The sequence below is a fragment of the Callorhinus ursinus genome, unplaced genomic scaffold (genome assembly GCF_003265705.2).
Source record: "Callorhinus ursinus isolate GAN/ISIS: 27379988/994484 unplaced genomic scaffold, GSC_fseal_2.0 scaffold7, whole genome shotgun sequence".
Taxonomy (NCBI): domain Eukaryota; kingdom Metazoa; phylum Chordata; class Mammalia; order Carnivora; family Otariidae; genus Callorhinus; species Callorhinus ursinus.
Genome location: NW_027397069.1, coordinates 48,753,494 through 48,771,116, shown reverse-complemented (window position 1 = coordinate 48,771,116; position 17,623 = coordinate 48,753,494). Strand labels below are relative to the sequence as shown.

The following is a 17,623-nucleotide window of genomic DNA, read 5'->3' as shown; positions in this document are numbered from 1 at the left end:
ATGCTAAAGCCAGTGTGTAAAAGTCTGATGAGGAATGGGATATTTACATAGCCTCAAAGTATCTTCCCACAAATTACATACCAATTGTTTATTAATTATTCATTAACCACACAGTGGAGAAATCAAGCATGTACTATCTTCACCAAGTGGTAATAGCATGAGCAATAATGGGACAACCTGCCACTGTATGTTACCCAATATGATGTACTGAGGAAAACAGACTATCCCTGTGGTGGTATTTCTGCTGAAATGCATAGCTTTATTTGAATCTTGAGGAAACAACAGACAAACCTTTGCAAAGAATACTAAAGAATCACTAGGCTGTACTCTTCAAAAAATGCCAAAGTCACTAGAGACGAGGAAAAATTGGGAACAGTTCCAGCTTGAAAGAGATCAGAGGTACGACAACTAAATGGTTCTAGATTGGATCCTGGATCAAGAAGAAAGGGGGAAATGGGAAGAAGTTTGCTCTTTGTTTGTTTTTGTTATGAAGGAATTTTTGACACAATTGGCAAAATGTGAATGGAATTTGTGGCCTAGATGGCAGCACGTATCAATGTTAATTTCTTGATTTTTATGTGGATACTATGGTTATGTAGAAGAGTGTCTCTATTTTTAGGAAATGCACACCTTAGTATTTAGGAGTAAAGGGGCTATGTGTCTATAACTTACACTCAAATATTTCAGCAAAAATAAGTTTTAAAAACCCTGTTGAATGTTGAATTGTGCCCCCCCAAAAGATAATGTTGAAGATTTAACCTCATCCCTGTGAATGTGTCCTCATTTGGAAGTGGGACTTTTGCAGATGGAATCAAGGTTAAAATAAGGGTATACCAGATTAGGGTAGGCCCTAAATACAATGACTGATGACCTTATGAGGAGAGAGAGATTGGGAGGCACAGGGATACAAGAAAAAAGGCCATGTGATAGTGGAGGCAGCAGTTGGAGTGACGCAGCTGTAAACTAAGGATTTCAAACAAACATGAGAAGCTAGGAGACAAGCTTGGAACAGATTCTCCCTCAGAGCCTCCAGAAAGAACCAACTCTGGTCGACACCTTGATTTTGAGCTTCCAGCCTCCAGAACTGTAAGACATTAATTTTCTGTTGCTTCAAGCCACCCAGTTTGTGGTACTGTGTTATGACAGCCCTAGGAAACTAAGACAAACCAAATCGCTTGCTTGTTATTAACACCAGCATCTTATGCATATGATTTTCTGAACATTTTAAAAGAGCAACTGAAAGAGCAATATAGTAATATATAGTAATGTATTTCTATGTACACATAAAAAATATTTGTTATTTTTCTATGCACATAGCTTTCATTCACATACCTATGGGAGTCTTGCATATGATGTCACTGTGTCTGCCATGGTCAGAATATATGCGTTAGGCTCGAAACCATCACCCCAAGTGATGGTATTATTAGGTAGGGGCCTCTGACAGGCAGTTAGGTCATGTAGGTGTAACCCTCATGAATGGGATTAGTGCTTTTATAAAAGAGGTAGGTAGAATTTCCTTAGCTCCTTTTGCCATGTGAGGATACAAAACAAGAAGTCTGTCACCCCCAAGAGGGTCCTCACTTGACCATGCTGGCACCCTGATCTTGGACTTCCAACCTCTAGAACTGTGAGCAACACATTTCTGTTTATAAGCCACCCAGTCTGTGGTGTTTTGTTATAGCAGCCCAAATGGACTATGATACTATCTTTTAATTTTTATTTCCTTATTGGATAGTGTCTCCTTTAAAATGGCCAATATGATAAAGCAGAGTAAGGCAGTGGAGAGAGTGGTAGAGAATTAGATGAATTAGATCTGAAGCCTGCTTTTGGAACTGACCTGACACTGGTAAAAATGCCTAACAATGTCTGACACACAGTAGCATACATCCAGTAAATGTATATATAAATGTGTGTGTGTGCGTGAGGATTATTATGCAATAATTCTGAGTAGCTTGCTTTAAATTTAAGATCGAGAAACTAACATTCTTCACAGGTTATGTCAGCATAAATAATGAGATAATAAATGTAAAATTTCTTTTTAACCTCTAAACCCTCCTGCAGAGAACATTTACATTATCTGTAAAAATGTTACTATCACACTAACACATGTTTACAATTACTATTTGCAGATCCAGATGATCAGGTTTGCCATTGTTAACTTGTTAAATAACAACTAGGAAAAAAAAAACACCTTTATAATTTCAGTGTGGCATGATCACATTTGGCCCTGACATCATATAAAGCCAATGGGTAGGAGAGGTTTTACAGAGGGAAACAGGTTCAGAGGAGTCATGTAATTCACTCAAGGTTATGTAGCTTTTAATAAGAGACAACATGGGTAACTTCCTTATTTAAAATTCCTAAAATACTGCTGTCAGTCATCTCTTTAGAACACAGCTTAGCCAGAAGTAAATATCTGGTTTGAAGCATAGACTGTTGATGGTACCTGAGAACTAATCCACCTATTACTATTTATAACAGAATACATTTGATTGCTCTTCATTTATTTTCCCAGTGGGTTGAAAATTCATCTTGGCATTCCATAGCCCAGGAGCATGTTTTTTCTTGGATTTTAAGGACCCCCTACAAGGGAATAACAGCATGATGATCCAAAAAGCATTGCTGACAAACACAACAAGGAAATAGAAAACACTGGGGCTTTTTTGTTGTTTCTTTGGGTCTCAACTTTGTTTTTGTGGCAGATTCTGCGTGGATATGTGAGGTTTTGAGACAATGTCTATTGGGTTGTTTTAACCTACACCAAGTAGCAAAGAACTTCTATCTAATACTGACAGAGTACAAACGGTACTATTTTGCTTGCATTTTACTTGTTCTTCCTACGTTATAGCTGTGAAAATTTATTGAAAGCAAAAGGGACTAAGAGTGATGTGGGCTTACTCTTCAAAATACTTTTATTTTTCACAACACTGTGCCACAAAACTCATCTCATTGAGGTGATGTCCCCATACTCCAGCCCGAAGAGCAGGGTGACCTCTTCAGGGTCAGCTGCATGGGGTCCAAGTAGAACCATACTCTGACAAACAGACTTACCAGATGTGTGTTCAGAAGGAGTTTTGAAAGCACTGTCTATACATTTAGAAATTTCTTACATCAATAAACAATTTTTATATCCTTACTTTTTCTCCATTCTCCTAAAAAGTGTCAGGTATTGCATTCATTGCCACAGCCTCTGTTTCAGTACATTCTGTGTACATACTTCATTATCCTGTCCAGCTGATGATTCTGCTCTACACCTAACAACACCTACTCTATCACAAACTACAAAAAAAAAAAAAAAAAAAGCCCAAATTGTTGTTCTGCTTGCAGCCAACATTTATTTGGTCTAGACCTAATGTTCTGAGAAATGACCTACTAGAAGCAATGTAAAATTTAAGTTCAAGACTTCTCCCTATACTTTGTCTATTTTTCAGCCTTCTAAGCTGTCATTTTGTTATAGTTTAGTATCTTTGCTCTAATGTCTGTCTGGACAAAAAGGAAACTAAGAGCTGCTCCTAAAAGAACTGATAATGCTGACTTATTAACTGTAGTGCTTCATCTACAGTGCTGATTCTCAACCTTGGCTGTACACTGGAATCTCCAGCAAGCATGTGAACTCCCTGTGTCCATGTTGTACCCCAGACCGATTAAATCAGAATTCTGGGCTGGGACCCAAGCCTCAGTGATTCTAAAGCTGCTCCAGTGGTTCCAAAGATAGCCAACATTGAGAACCACTGAGATAGAATATAAAGAGCTGGTTCACCAGCTGCTAGTCAGTCAATAGCTATTCTACCTTGTCTGGGACTGTGTTCCTGATTTGAGTTTTGTTTGTTTGTTCTTATACTCTCAGTGTTGACCCCACACCACCAGAACATTGGCCTGGCTCAGTAATGTCCATCCTTGGATACCTATGCATTCTAAATAACTGACCAGCCTGAACCTGGAGTGAGCAGGGAGAGAATTCTAGTTCTTCTTCGATATGGTTGCTTCTCTTCTTCTGTAAGTGATAAAATTGCTTCTATCATTTAAAGCTAGGGAAAAGGACACCCAAATTCTCTTTTCTGTTTAAACTCCCTTCTTAGGTAATCTCATCCAACCACTTGGTTTTAATTTTAAATACACTCTATAAGTCAATGAGTTCCAAATGTATATCTTCAGTTTGGACATCATCCTTGAACCCACAGTTCTACTTTAATAACTTACTCTACTTGGATGTCTAGTAGGCTCTTAAAACAACATGTCCAAAAGTGAGCTCATGACAATACCCTTCCTCACCACCAATACCAGAAACAGCCCCCTTGCAGCCTTCCCCAACTTAGTTGATGGTAACTCCATCTTCCAGCAACTAAAGATGAAAACCTTCAAATCATCCTTGACTCTTTCTCTACAAGTCACAGTCAATCTGTTTCTGTTCATCCTTCACTTAAAATCCTGTTCATTATACTTTTAAAATATATCGAGAATCTGGGCATTTCTCACCACCTCTACTGTGTGTGTGTGTGTGTGTGTGTGTGTTGTTCAAGCTACTACCATTTCTCATCTGGATTATTCCAACTGCCTCTCAACTTGCCTCCCTGCTTCTATCCTTGCTTTTCTTCAGTCTATTCTCAAAATACCAGCCACAGTGATCTTGTTAAAACATGTTATATCATGTTACTCCCCTGCACCAAATCCTCCAAATGCTTCCCATTTCATGCAGAGTAAAACCCAAAAGTTTTACTATGACTTCAAGGACCCTATGTGGTCCGGCCCCCATGTTATGCTTCTGTCCTCATTACCTTCCACTCTCTTCTTCTGCTCACATCAACCTTTTTGTTGTTTATCCAACAGACATTTTCTTACCTCAGGGCATTTGACTCTATTCCGATTGCTCAAGGCTGAAATTCAGCTGGGTTTCAACATGAGGCCCTAGGGAATGTTTGTGACTTACATTAGTTTTTATTGGTTTGAGCACATGCTGTGACTGGTCAGTGCCTGTGTCATACTGGTTGTTAAATATTTTGAGTATCAACATGCTTCTACTTGAAATGCTCTTCCCGTGCCCTCCCATCCCTGAGATCCCTAATCAAAGGTCACAAGAAGACATTCTCTGGCTGCCCTATCTAAAATATCATACAAATTTTACTTCCCATTCTCTTTCCACTTTAATTTTTCTCCTCATACTTGTATTACTTATCCATTGCTGCATCACATATTACCCCAACATACAGTGGCCTAAAACAATATTAAATATTTATTTTCTCCAGCAGCTTCTGTGAGGCAGGAATTCAGGAGCAGCTTAGCTTCGTGGTTCTTGCTCAGGTTGTACCAAGATGTCAGCTAGAGTTATAGTCCTCTTGACAGGGGTTGGAGGTTACATCACACAGTCCTATTCAGAGTTGGAGGAAACTACTTAAGGGCAAGAATAGCAGAACACAAGAATCACTGGAGGCCGCCCTGGAGGGCAGCTACCATAGTATGCCCGCTTGTCCCCACAGGCTCACATGCAAACTATACTCAGCTCCTCCCAAACCTCATCCCATTACAGCATCAGCTCAAAATCTAGAATCTTGTTATCTAAATCAGGTCTGGTGCAGATGAGACTCCACACATGTAGTTACTTAGGTATAGCTCCTCCAGTATGGTTTCTCTTGACCTGAAGACTTATGAAGTAAAGGGTCAAGTTATCGGCCAACAATATAGCCCACATAAAATGGTGGGATGTGCATAGGAAAACCAGTATAGGTTTGTTCAAAGGGGGAAATGGGAGGAACATGGGTGTCACTGGGCTATAGTGATTCTGAAATTCAACAAGGTACAGTTTGACACTTCCTTGATTAGGACTCAAGGCATGGGAATAATTGTTTGTGGCATTTGGTTACATACTGTGGGCTTTCAGTTCTGCCCTTTGAGTTGTCTTCCCTTTTCCATGAAAGGTGGCCCATGTGTGCAGATGGTAGTTTTCCTAGCCTGATCCCTGTCAGTACGAGACTTCATTTCATCATGTGTATGTCCCTTTCAGTCCAAACTGGTGGCATTTATGATAATAAAATTCTCTTCAAAAGTCTGAAGCAAGGGGGTGCCTGGCTGGCTCAGTCAGTAGAGCTTGCGACTCTTGATCTCGGGGTTGTAAGTTCAAGCCCCACATTGGCTGCAGAGATTATTTCTAAATAAATAAAGAAATAAATAAATAAGTCTGAGTTTTTTACAAATTTCATTTTGGTTTATCCCGTTGGACAAAAACCACACCTTGGCTTTTGTCTACTTTGGGCTTCTGCTAGATTGTTTAAGGACAACATTCTTAAGCTTCTGAAAGTTTTATTATTTGACTGAATGATTCCTAGAGATATTTATTTCCTTAGATCATTCTGATGTCTTAACAAAGGAATTAATAGCCACTCTCTCATGTTCCACTTTAGATCAGGCTTTCATGATGGTGCTCTGATTTGAACTCTTCCTGGAGCCGTTTCTTAGCAAGTGAAACTAAGCCAAATGTTAGCATAGTTTGTCATTTAGAGAGGTTGGGAACTTCCAAAACCAGCAATTCCTAGCTCCTTTTAGGTTAATAACCCTCTGTTTAGGTTCTCTCTCTCTCTTCCCACACTTTACTATAAGCAGCAAAAATGAAAGAGGCAGGATATTCCACATTCTGCCTGGATATCTCCTCAGCTGGTTCCCTCACTTCATTAGGTACATTTTCTACTTCCTGCATTATCACAGGTCACAGTGTTGCTGTCTACCACCACACAATAAAGATCCCTTACAGTGCTCCTCAACTTGGGCTGACATTTTCCCCAGAGTCCTTCCTGCTTCTGCCTTCTGACCAGTTTCGAAGCCAAGCCCATATTTTCAGTTTTTGTTAGACTGCGCCACATTTCCAGGTACTATCATCTATATTAGTTGTTAACTTCTGCCTTACAGTTTATCCCAAATTTGGGGTAGGAAGCAAGAATCACTGGAGGCCATATTGAAATCTGACTACCCCTGTATTTAACAATATCTAACACACTACATATCTTACTTATTTGCTTTGTTAGTTGTCCATCTAGAATGAAAGCATGTGGCAGAGGGATTTTTGATGGGTTTATTCACTACTATATCCCCAGTGCCTGGTTTATAGTAGGTACTCAATATATATATGTGTTAAATGACTGAAGTAAGACCACATTTCTTGGCTTCTCTTGTAACTAGGTGTGGCTATGCAACTAAATTTGACCAGCAAAATGTGAGAAGAAGTAATGAGTGCAATCTCTAGATTGTGCCCTTAAAGGTAAACTTGCCCTGCAGTTTCTTTTACTCCCTCCTCACTGGCTGGATTATTTATGCATTTGATGCAGATAAGAGAAACATCCTAGAGAAGGCAGGGCAACACAGTAGAAGCCTGGACCCTTGACACTGTAATAGAGTAACACCATCACTGTACTAGCCCTGCCTGCATATACTGGGATTAGTACCTAAGAGCAAATTTCTAAGCTGTTTAAACCGCAGTTATTTTGAGTCTCTACTATTGCAGCTGAGCCTGTAGTTTAATTAATATGTTACATGAGTGAGAGGGGCTAGATAGAAATACAGTCATGCCTGAAAATAGCCTGAGGAAGTAAAATAAATGGCCAACTAGCACTTAGAGAATGACAAATACAAAACTCCTCATATGTAGGATTACATCGTAGGAATATTCCACCATCTATTGTTATTTCTTTTTTTTTTTTAAGATTTTATTTATTTATTTGACAGAGAGAGACACAGTGAGAGAGGAAACACAAGCAGGGGGAGTGGGAGAGGGAGAAGCAGGCTTCCTCCCGAGCAGGGAGCCCAATGTGGGGCTCGATCCCAGGACCCTGGGATCATGACCTGAGCTGAAGGCAGATGCTTAATGACTGAGCCACCCAGGTCCCCCTTTCTATTATTATTTCTTTTCCTTATTTTATTTTTTCCCTAGTTTTAAGATATAATTGATATACATCACTATATAAGTTTAAAGTATACAGCATGATGGTTTGATTTACAATCCATCCATTATTGATAGGTATGTAAGTCATTTCTAGTTTTATACTCTTATGAATCATACTCATTTGAAATTCTTGTACAGGACTTGGTGAACACATGTACAGTGGAATGGCTAGATAAGAAAATATTCAGCCTTAGAAGATTCTGCCAATTTTCCAAAAGGTACTAATTTACAAGCCCACTAGTGGGGCAAGAGAATTTTGGTTTCACATCCTTACTCATGGTACTTTTTTCCTTTCATTTTAGTAATTCTGTTGAGTGTATAGAGGTATCTTACTATAATTTTAATGTGCATTTTCCCCAGACAGATGAAGTGGAGCTCCTTTCCCTATATTTACTAGCCATTTGGATATCTTTTTTATGTAAAGTGCTTGTTCAAGTATTTTGCCCAGCTCACTTTATTTTTTGAGAATTTAGATAGTATTGATCACTATATTTATTGAGTATACTCTGTTGGATACATGATACTAAGCACTTTTTGCTTACTTTGTGTATACAACAACAATGTTCAGTGGGGCTATAACTCATTTCCATTTTACGGTTGAAGAAACTGAAGCCCTGAGAGATGTTCAGTAGTTCACCCAACGTCTTTCAGTTATAAGTGATAGAGTCAAGATCTAAACACAGTTCGATCTAACAAAGCCTGAACCTGCATGACAAACCCATGGTGGATAACATGGGAAACCTCCCTTTCTTCAGACTGCATGTAACTTCATTATTGTAATCATTTTCATCACCCTCCCTTTGTCAGAGATTGTTTTACTGGAACCCCAGGGAGAAGAGCCATATAGTTGACTGGCTCCTGAGGACTATTGAGGAGAGTCTTGAACTCTAACCTCTATGGTATGCCGGTGGGGAGTCCCAACCCCAAATCACCCTCCTGGAAGCATACAAGACCAAGGGAATTTTTAATATGAATCCTTTTTACAAGTCAAGTCAAATAGGAGAACCTTAAGTTTAATCCACAGAAATGGAACTCTTGTTGATTTCCAGAAGGTATTAGGGATGGAAGAGTATCATGAAATGTCTAGGGAGTACTCAGTGCCTTCCAGTTATGACAACCAAGTTCCACTTCACTGGGGACTGTACTCTTATGCCAGGCATTTATATATTGGTAGGTAAAACTACAAACTGCTTTATTTCTATTCTGAAAGGGATTTCAAGATAAAACACACTGAGGATATAGCTCTGTAATGTTTAGCAATTGAGAGCCAAGAGCTGCTGGAATTGATGTTAAGAACCCTTTGAAGACAAATTTAAGTATTATTAGAAAACATATATAAAGCGCTTGTGCTGACAGCTCAAAAAAACCCACAACACAACCTTCCATTTATATGGCATCAAGGTGCAATTTAGGAACCACTTTCACATATGTTATCTCATTTGGCCATTACAAACCCCTGAAGGTAGATTGGACAGATGGTCTTATTATGATTAATATTTCCATTTTACAAATGAAGCAACCAAAACTCAGAGAGTTTCAGTATTGGCCTGAGGTCACAAAATTCTTAAATGGCTCTACCAAGTCTCAAGTTCAGGTCTTCTGCCCCTACACTACATTTTCTCTTACATATACCTGGCCATATTTACAAAGGATGTGAATACTCAAGGGAGTTGGCTTAGAGTTCAAACATCAGGACAATTAGGAGTTCCCTAAGAGAGGGCATTTTTGGAAAAGACACAGTGGTGGGGTTTAAAATGAGGAGTGCTGTGCAAAGTTTGTGTTTGATTCATTTATCACAGCTAAAGAAACCCTTCAGGGGAATTTCTCTCCCAAGCCACAGACAGAGTCTTCAGAACTTTCCCCAGTGAAGGGAAATTCCTTTCATCCTTGCAGCCAGCAGAGGTCTTGTGACACCTACTATACAGTGTTAGAACTCAGAGACAGAAGCCACTACCCTTTCTTCAGATAGGAGTTTACAAACAAAGAAATGCAGCCACCTTCCAGAAGATAGCAAATATTATTGAAAGCATATTTCTCCTCATTTCCCCAAGTGACAGTACTCATTGTCATCAGAAAAATAGAGTGAACAAATTTGCCTCTTTCTGTTGCTAAGTAGAATTCTTTATGCTACACTATAAAGCTCACTATTTTAATGCTGTTAAAGAAAAAGGAATTCTAACCCAAATTTAGCATGTTTGCTATTCATGAAAATTTGACAAATTGTGTAAAGCACTGTCACTATAAAGACTATTTGACCATGTAATTATAGGGATGAATGTTGGAGCGCAATGGTTTTTATTAATGTTGATTCTAATAGGTTTAGAGACTTTGACATAACTGTTTTTGGAAAATAATACACAGCTGCTCATGGGGAAAATTATAACAAATGAAAAGCATTCCAAATTCTGAATTTTGTCAAAAGATATATATTGTCACAATCATCTTCCAAAATGTGGAAAGCCAGACATGAACACAGAAGACCTAAATTTAAGTTCTGGTTCTGCTGCTAAGTTGTCACAAAATACTAGCAAGTTTCCTCCCATCTAAAATGAGGTGGCTAGATGATCTTAAACATGGAGTTAGCATAACAAGGTTCTGTCTGTTCCCCACCATAGCTCCTGGGTTTGACAAAGTGAACAGTTTATGCTTATCATTCAATAAACATCTATTACATGAACCTAAGGTGACTTATAATTGTAGCATTCCATGATTTTATGGCATAAATTTAAAGAATTTCTAAAGAATATGAAATTGCACAACACAAATCAGCTTATACACACACATACACACACACACACACACACTCATGCTTAAAATGAGGAGATGCCTAGTAGTAGGTGAGGTTTACATAGCTCCTTTGTTGAAGAGAGAAATCAAAGCTTTAAAATAACTGCTGTCCTCAATCTATTGGATTAATCTAACTTTTCACTGCAGAATCATATTTAAGGAAGTGTGGCTTTTTAGAATTTTCAGAAACTAAGATTTTCATTGAGACACTTTCTGACAGGAAACAGCTGAGAATCTCTGTCTCTCTATGTATTTATTCACAATAATGAAACAGTAATGGAAGGCAACTAATTTTAAAATCAGATACATGTTCTCATTTATTTTCTTGGAAGACAAAGGACATACCTGGACATGTTAGCATTAGCCCAAGTTGGTGAAGTTCCTTTTTGATTTCATCTTTTTTTTTTTTTTTTAATTTGACAGAGGCACAGCGAGAGACGGAAAACAAGCAGGGCAAGTGGGAGAGGGAGAAGCAGGCTTCCCGCCGCCGTGCCCGACGCAGGGCTCGACGCAGGGCTCGATCCCAGGACCCTGGGATCATGACCTGAGCCGAAGGCAGACGTTTAACGACTGAGCCACCCACGCGCCCCTTATCTTTAATCTTATCCTAGCGCATTGGACTAAAACTGCTCATTGCAGTCCCCAATTGCCATTTCCTATCAATGTCTCATTTTACAACATTTTCCTATGTACATCCTTTTGAATCCTCCTTTTCTTTCCACTCAGGTTCCCTCTTCCCCAACCAAAATGTCTTTTGCTTAGATTAAACTCCTTTACCTAAAGGAATGAATAAATGATTATTTCCTGGAGGCTGTTACATTTTAAAAGAAAACCATTTCCTAAAGGAATCTCTAATTGGCCAAATTTCAGGCAATTTAACAATCTCACTGGATTTCAGGGATTCCCCCATAGCCCTTAAAACATATAGGTAATTGTCTAGTACAATGGTTTGTTGAACTTTTAAAGCCATGGAACCCTTGTACAAACAAAATCAGGTAGCAATCTGGTACATGGAAGAAATAAGGGCTCAAGTACTCTGGCTGAGGCAGTGGTAGGGATCCTGAACCTTCTCCACTCACCATGCTTCTCTCCACCAGCCATTGCTCAGAGGCACAAAACTCTGAGCAACCCTAGTAAAAGGCCAGCCTACATTCTCACACAAATACATGAAATGTAAAAGCATATGTGATACATGAATAGATGACCCATTCTCAAGTATCCTAAAGGAGGCTGTAGATGTCTGTTGCAGTAATAAATCATAGTCACATTTTTTAATACTTTGAGAATGTAGCAAAATGAGAAATGAACAGATTAAGCAATTTAGATTTGGCCTATTATCCCCTATTTCTATCTCATGTTTTTTTTTTCTTTTAAAGATTTTATTTAATTTGTCAGACAGAGAGAGAGAGAGAGCACAAGCAGGGGGAGCGACAGGCAGAGGGAGAAGCAGGTTCCCCGCTGAGCAAGGAGCATGATGCGGGGCTTGATCCCAGGACTCTGGGATCATGATCTAAGATGAAGGCAGACGCTTAACGGACAGAGCCACCCAAGCGTCCTATCTATCTCATGTTTGAAACTTTGGTGTGCTACATGGTTGGGTAATAAAATAAATAACGGTCAACTAAGTGTATTCTTGAAGTCAGCATTACTATTACTAGCTCCTTTAGAAGAACTGATTTTCCCTTATTCAACCTTTCAATTGAATCCAGTCACCAAAACAATTGCTTTCTTCTCTGAAACAAAAGTTCCAGTGGTATTTTTCCAGCAGATGACATTCTGAAGATGATGGCCTCCAGAAAGACCACCCAGATCCACTTTTCGGTGGGCTCCTGAACTGCCTGTCTCACCCTGCAGGCACCCGCAACCCAACAGTTTCCAAATCAAAGTCTTTCACCTTTGCCAAAAACCTGTCCCTCCTCCTGGTTAATGATCAATGGTTCTGCCTTCTACCCACATACAAAACTAAAACCTTATAGTTACCATCAATCAGCAACCATTAAATTCCTGGGACTCTAAGCTAGGCAAATTACATAGATCAGGATTTTTCAACCTCAGTGCTATTGACTTTTTGGGTAGGATGATTCTCTGTTCTGGGAGGCTGTCCTGTCCATTACAGGATATTTAGCAGCATCCCTGGCCTCTACCCTCTAGATGCCAGGAGATATACCTCAGTCCCCTTCTAGGCTTCACAATAAAAAGTGTCTCCAGGCATTGCCAAATGTCTGCTGGAGGCAAAATCAACTCCAGCTCTATTTGAGAAGCACTGATGTGGATCATCTCTTTACTCCTTGCAGTACCCCACAAGGTAAGTATTGTAACTTCATTCCACATAGTATAGATCAGGAAACTGGGCCTCTGGGGAAATCAGTGACTTGTCCTTGGTCATGGGGCTGGTATGTGGCAGAGCTGAGTTTCAGAGTACTGTAAAAACTGTCTCCCCATCTGTCTTTGCTACCTCTGGAGCTCAGTTCCCTTTTGCATCTAGTTGTGTTTGTTGGTTTAAGGTTTTGTTTTTTTTTAAAGATTTTATTTTTTTTAAGTAATCTCTACACCCAATGTGAGGCTCAAACTCACAACCCCAAGATCAAGAGTCGCATGCTCTTTCGACTGAGCCAGCCAGGCGCCCCTGCATCTAGTTTTTTATCTAACCATGTTAACCTTTCATTCAGAATGCCTTGATTTTGCTCCCTGCTTTCTGTTTCACTTGCTATTGCCTTAGTTCAGATCTGTATTTCCTGCCTAGATTATAACAACCAGGCTCTTAATTTATCTCTTAGATTTCAGTCTCTTCATTTTTCAATCTCCTTTTCACATTGCTGGTAGAACATTCTCAAACATGTTATTACATAACTGCCCATCCTTTGGCCCTTCTGTGCCTTCCACATTGCCCATAGCGGCCCTCTCAAAGTCTTGAAGGGTGGTCCAAAGACCAGCAGCATTGATATCTCCAGGAAAATTGTTAGAAATGCAAATCCTGGGGCATCTGGGTGGCTCAGTCGGTTAAGCATCTGCCTTTGGCCCAGGTCATGATCCCAGGGTCCTGGGGATGGAGCCCTGAATCAGGCTCCCTGCTCAGCCAGAAGCCTGCTTCTCTCTCTCCCAATCCCTGCTTGTGCTCCCTCTCTCGCTGTCTTTCTCTCTCTGTCAAATTAATAAATAAAAATCTTAAAAAAAAAAAAAGAAATGCAAATCCCTGGGCAAGCTGAGCGGTAGGCAGAAATGATTCTCCAGGCAGCCTTGCTAAGTAATCGATCAGACATTCAAGAAATATTGATTACATAGCTGATCTGTGCAAGACATTCAACTATGGCTTAGGGACTTTCTCATAATATGGATTTGCAAGACTCTGTATCTGTAGGTCTGGGAGTAAGTCTCAGCATCCATATTTTTAAAAAGCTCCCGTATGATTCTGATGTGCATTGGGTTGATCATGACTGTCATAATACCCGCTATACAAGATGAGAGACGTCTCTTGCCTCCCCAGACCTGCATTATAGGAGACATGTAAGCAAATGGTAATGCCGCCATGGTAACAGATGAAGTAACAAGGGCTTGCTTCTACTCTTGTGGTTTTCCTTTGGCTTTTGATTTCACTTTAGTTTCCTTAACTTGAAAGTATTTGCACAACAACCAAACAGCAATCATTACTGATAAAGGCAAAATTTTGTTTGGATGATTTTATTTATTCACCCGATCTCTGGAGTCCGAAGATTAATATATTGTTCAAGGTCTCAGGTATGCAGCAGTAACCACAAATTAGGGTTACCTGTTCAACAGTCCCTAAAGTATCTTTCAGGATTCTCGTTCCCTGCTGCTCGCTCACAAGGTGTCGGCGGCTGATGACAGTTCTCTTTACTATGCTCTAAGGTGGTTATGGGACCTTAAACCGACTCACTGAGAGCGGCCAAGCCAGCTCCACTCCGCACCCGGGGCCGGGGCGGCAGAGCGGGAGCTGTTACCGGGGATAAGGTCAGAGGGCGCCTGAAGAGAGCGTCAATGGGGAAGTCCTTTGGGGCGGGCGCAGCTGCAGCTGGTAGCGGGAAATCGAAACTCAAGCTGTTAAAACCGCTGCCCCTGCCCTTCGGAATCGCATCTTGGACTCGCCAAGAGTCCCAGCCCGCATCCCTCCCGCAGTGGGCGCCCGGGACCCGCGGACTCAGAGCTATGTTCACCCGCACTCGGGTGGTGGGCTCCGGGCTCGGCGCCTCTCCCGCCCCCCGTCCGGCCCAGGACCCCCCTGGGCGGCACCCGGAGCCAGGAAGGCTGCAAGGTCCCAGACGTGGGCTGGAGGCGGCGCCCCAGAGCCCTGCGCAGGAGAGCCCCGGGCTCGCGGGTCAGTGGCTGTAAGTACTTAACAACCTGTTTCGGGGGCGGGAGCCCAAACCTCAAACAGACTCACAAGCACTCTCTTGATCTTTGGAGTTTGAAACCACAGGGGCCCAGTAAGTGGGTTTTTGAGAGACTGCAGCTTTATTTGCCTACACAAAAAGCCTTCAGGAATTATTACCTTATAAATTGAGCGTGCCAGTCTGCGGGTCTTTACTAAATGTCTGAGCTCCAGTTCCTTTCAAGAACACTGCTTTCTTGACTCTTGTGACTGGCTACAGGATTGAAAAGATATGTAGAAATCGCTGAGCTTCTTACTACTTTCCAGATACCTCCAGAACTCACACTCTTTAACTAGTATGAAAAAATTGTTTTCCTTCCTGTCTTAAAAAATCCGGGCCCTAAATGATGCCAGGGTAGGGGCGGAGAGGAATGTGTTAGGGGGTAGAGGGTCCAAATGCTGCCTCTGGGAGCACGCTTGCATCTCAACAAAGTTGCCAGATAAACCACCTCTTAGGACCAGAGCCGTGAGGCTGCGTGAGGTCGAGAGTGGCTGCAGGGTTTCCTGTCCTGGCGTGGGTAGGTTCTCTATGCAAGAACCGTTACAGGTAACTTTTATCTTGGTCTTCGGTTCAGGGTCTCCAGTTGGTACCCCAAAACATTTTGCTATGCCTTGTCAGGGATCCTCTTTCTTCCCAATGGAAGGAACTTCTTTAACACAATAGTATGGTGTACATACACAGTGCTTTCGAAGCCCTGCCTCTGTGAATTGTAATTGTCCTGGTGGTTTCATTTTCATTTCCCCCCTTTCCATCAACTCCCAGTCACACGAAAGACATGCTGGTTGCTAAGGAACCGTATTTGACCTTAGGACCGGTAAACAGTAGATTTTCTTTCATCCTTAACTTTTGAAAGAATTCATAAGTACTGGGCTTTTAATATTATTCAGTTTAGGGTTACCCTTAGATGGGGTGGGTGAGCCAGATGATTTCAGTTGGAGATTGCTTCATTTCTCTCCTTTGCAGAATGAGAGGTGTCTTGCTACAATAGACATTCATTAATTTCAAGTAATCTACATCTCAGTAAGCTGTAGCATTTAATGTAGTAGAGATCATGGGCATACAGTCTCATGTTGATGATGAACACTCTTTATGTCTTTTTGTTCTATATCTGCTTGGATATAACCCTTTAGTTGCAAGCTCTTAACAACTCATAAATATTAGTGGTTGCATCTATCTGTTTTTATTTGATTGTAAATTACCCCAGAATCTTGCTGGATGAAATTGCTCAGAAAGGGGCAGTTTTCTAATTAATTGTCCAGAACTCAATACCTGAAGACCTCACTGCATTCGCATTTTGTGATTTTTAAGATTTGCTAATAGACCATTAGAGTGCACATGGGACAGTTCAGTTAGTTTTCCTGGAACTGACTTATTTATTTATAAAAGATTTATTTGAGAGAGAGAGAGAGAGAGAGAAGGGCAGGGAGAGGGAGAGAAAGTCTCAAGCAGATTCCACACTGAGTGTGGAGCCCGATGTGGGACTTGATCCCAGAACCCTGAGATCATGAACTGAGCTGAAACTAAAAGTCAAATGCTTAACCATCTGAGCCACCCAGGTGCCCCTATTTATTTATTTTTAAAATGTGAACCAGTTGCAATAAGTAGAGCATTATAAGAGACATTCCCTTTTAGGTGTTTATTTTTATTTTTTAAAGATTTTATTTATTTTTGACAGAAAGAGACAGCGAGAGAGAGAACACAAACGGGGAGTGGGAGAGGGAAAAGCAGGCTTCCCGCTGAGCAGGGAGCCCAACGCGGGGCTTGATCCCAGGACCCTGGGATCATGACCTGAGCTGAAGGCAGACGCTTGACTGAGCCACCCAGGCGCCCCATCCCTTTTAGGTGTTTAATATCTAAGATCCTGTTTGGACCACTCTGAATTCTTACATCTCCATCAATCACTTCTATTTACTGTTTATTTCCACTTGTCTCCTTTAATGGAACTGGAAAACCAAGGAAAATTGTTGCCTGGTAAATAACATCTTAGTAAAATTCATACATACACTAAAGCCATTAAGAAGGGAGTTTAATTTGGGACACCTGGGTGGCTCAGTTGGTTAAGCATCTGCTTTTGGCTCAGGTCATGATCCCAAGGTCCTGGGAGAGTCCCACGTTGGGCTCCCTGCCCAGTGGGGAGCCTGCCTCTCCCTCTCCTCCCTGCTCGTGCTCTCTCTCACTATCTCTGTCTTTCTCTCTCTCAAATAAATAAGTAACACCTTAAAAAGGAGTTTAATTTATTCATTTTTTTTAATTTTTGGAGAGGAATTACAGCATTTTCTGATGGGAAATAAAGAAAAAGGAAGTATTAAGTGCTTAATAAGCTTCATTTGTTCACTTTCAATATGAGCTTATTTATATGATAAAGGATTGAGATATAACCTTGTATTGTGTGCATCCTTCCATTAATTCATTAGGGAAGTGCCAGTGTAGGCATGGGAGCATGGGCTTTGAGGACAGACGCACTTGGGTCCACATTCTAAATTCTACCATTAATTGCTCTCTGAGCATCAATACGGTGCTT

The 17,623-nt window shown here is 40.8% G+C and overlaps 1 protein-coding gene across 5 annotated transcripts in view; it reads left to right on the top strand.

Moving 5' to 3' along the window:
* The window catches only part of EPSTI1 (epithelial stromal interaction 1), a 289,769-nt gene that overhangs the window by 188,678 nt on the left and 83,468 nt on the right, over positions 1 to 17,623 (top strand). For 2 of the 5 annotated variants that reach the window (XM_025874833.2, XM_025874831.2), the window contains exon 1: positions 14,760 to 15,057. The exons of 1 other annotated variant lie outside the window; for it this stretch is intronic. In XM_025874833.2, coding sequence (XP_025730618.1) covers positions 14,879 to 15,057 — 179 coding nt within the window. In that variant the 5' untranslated portion in view covers positions 14,760 to 14,878. Of the gene's footprint in view, positions 1 to 14,757; positions 15,058 to 17,623 lie in introns of those variants that run through there. 2 more of the 5 variants (XM_025874832.2, XM_025874834.2) reach the window with 2 other exon arrangements.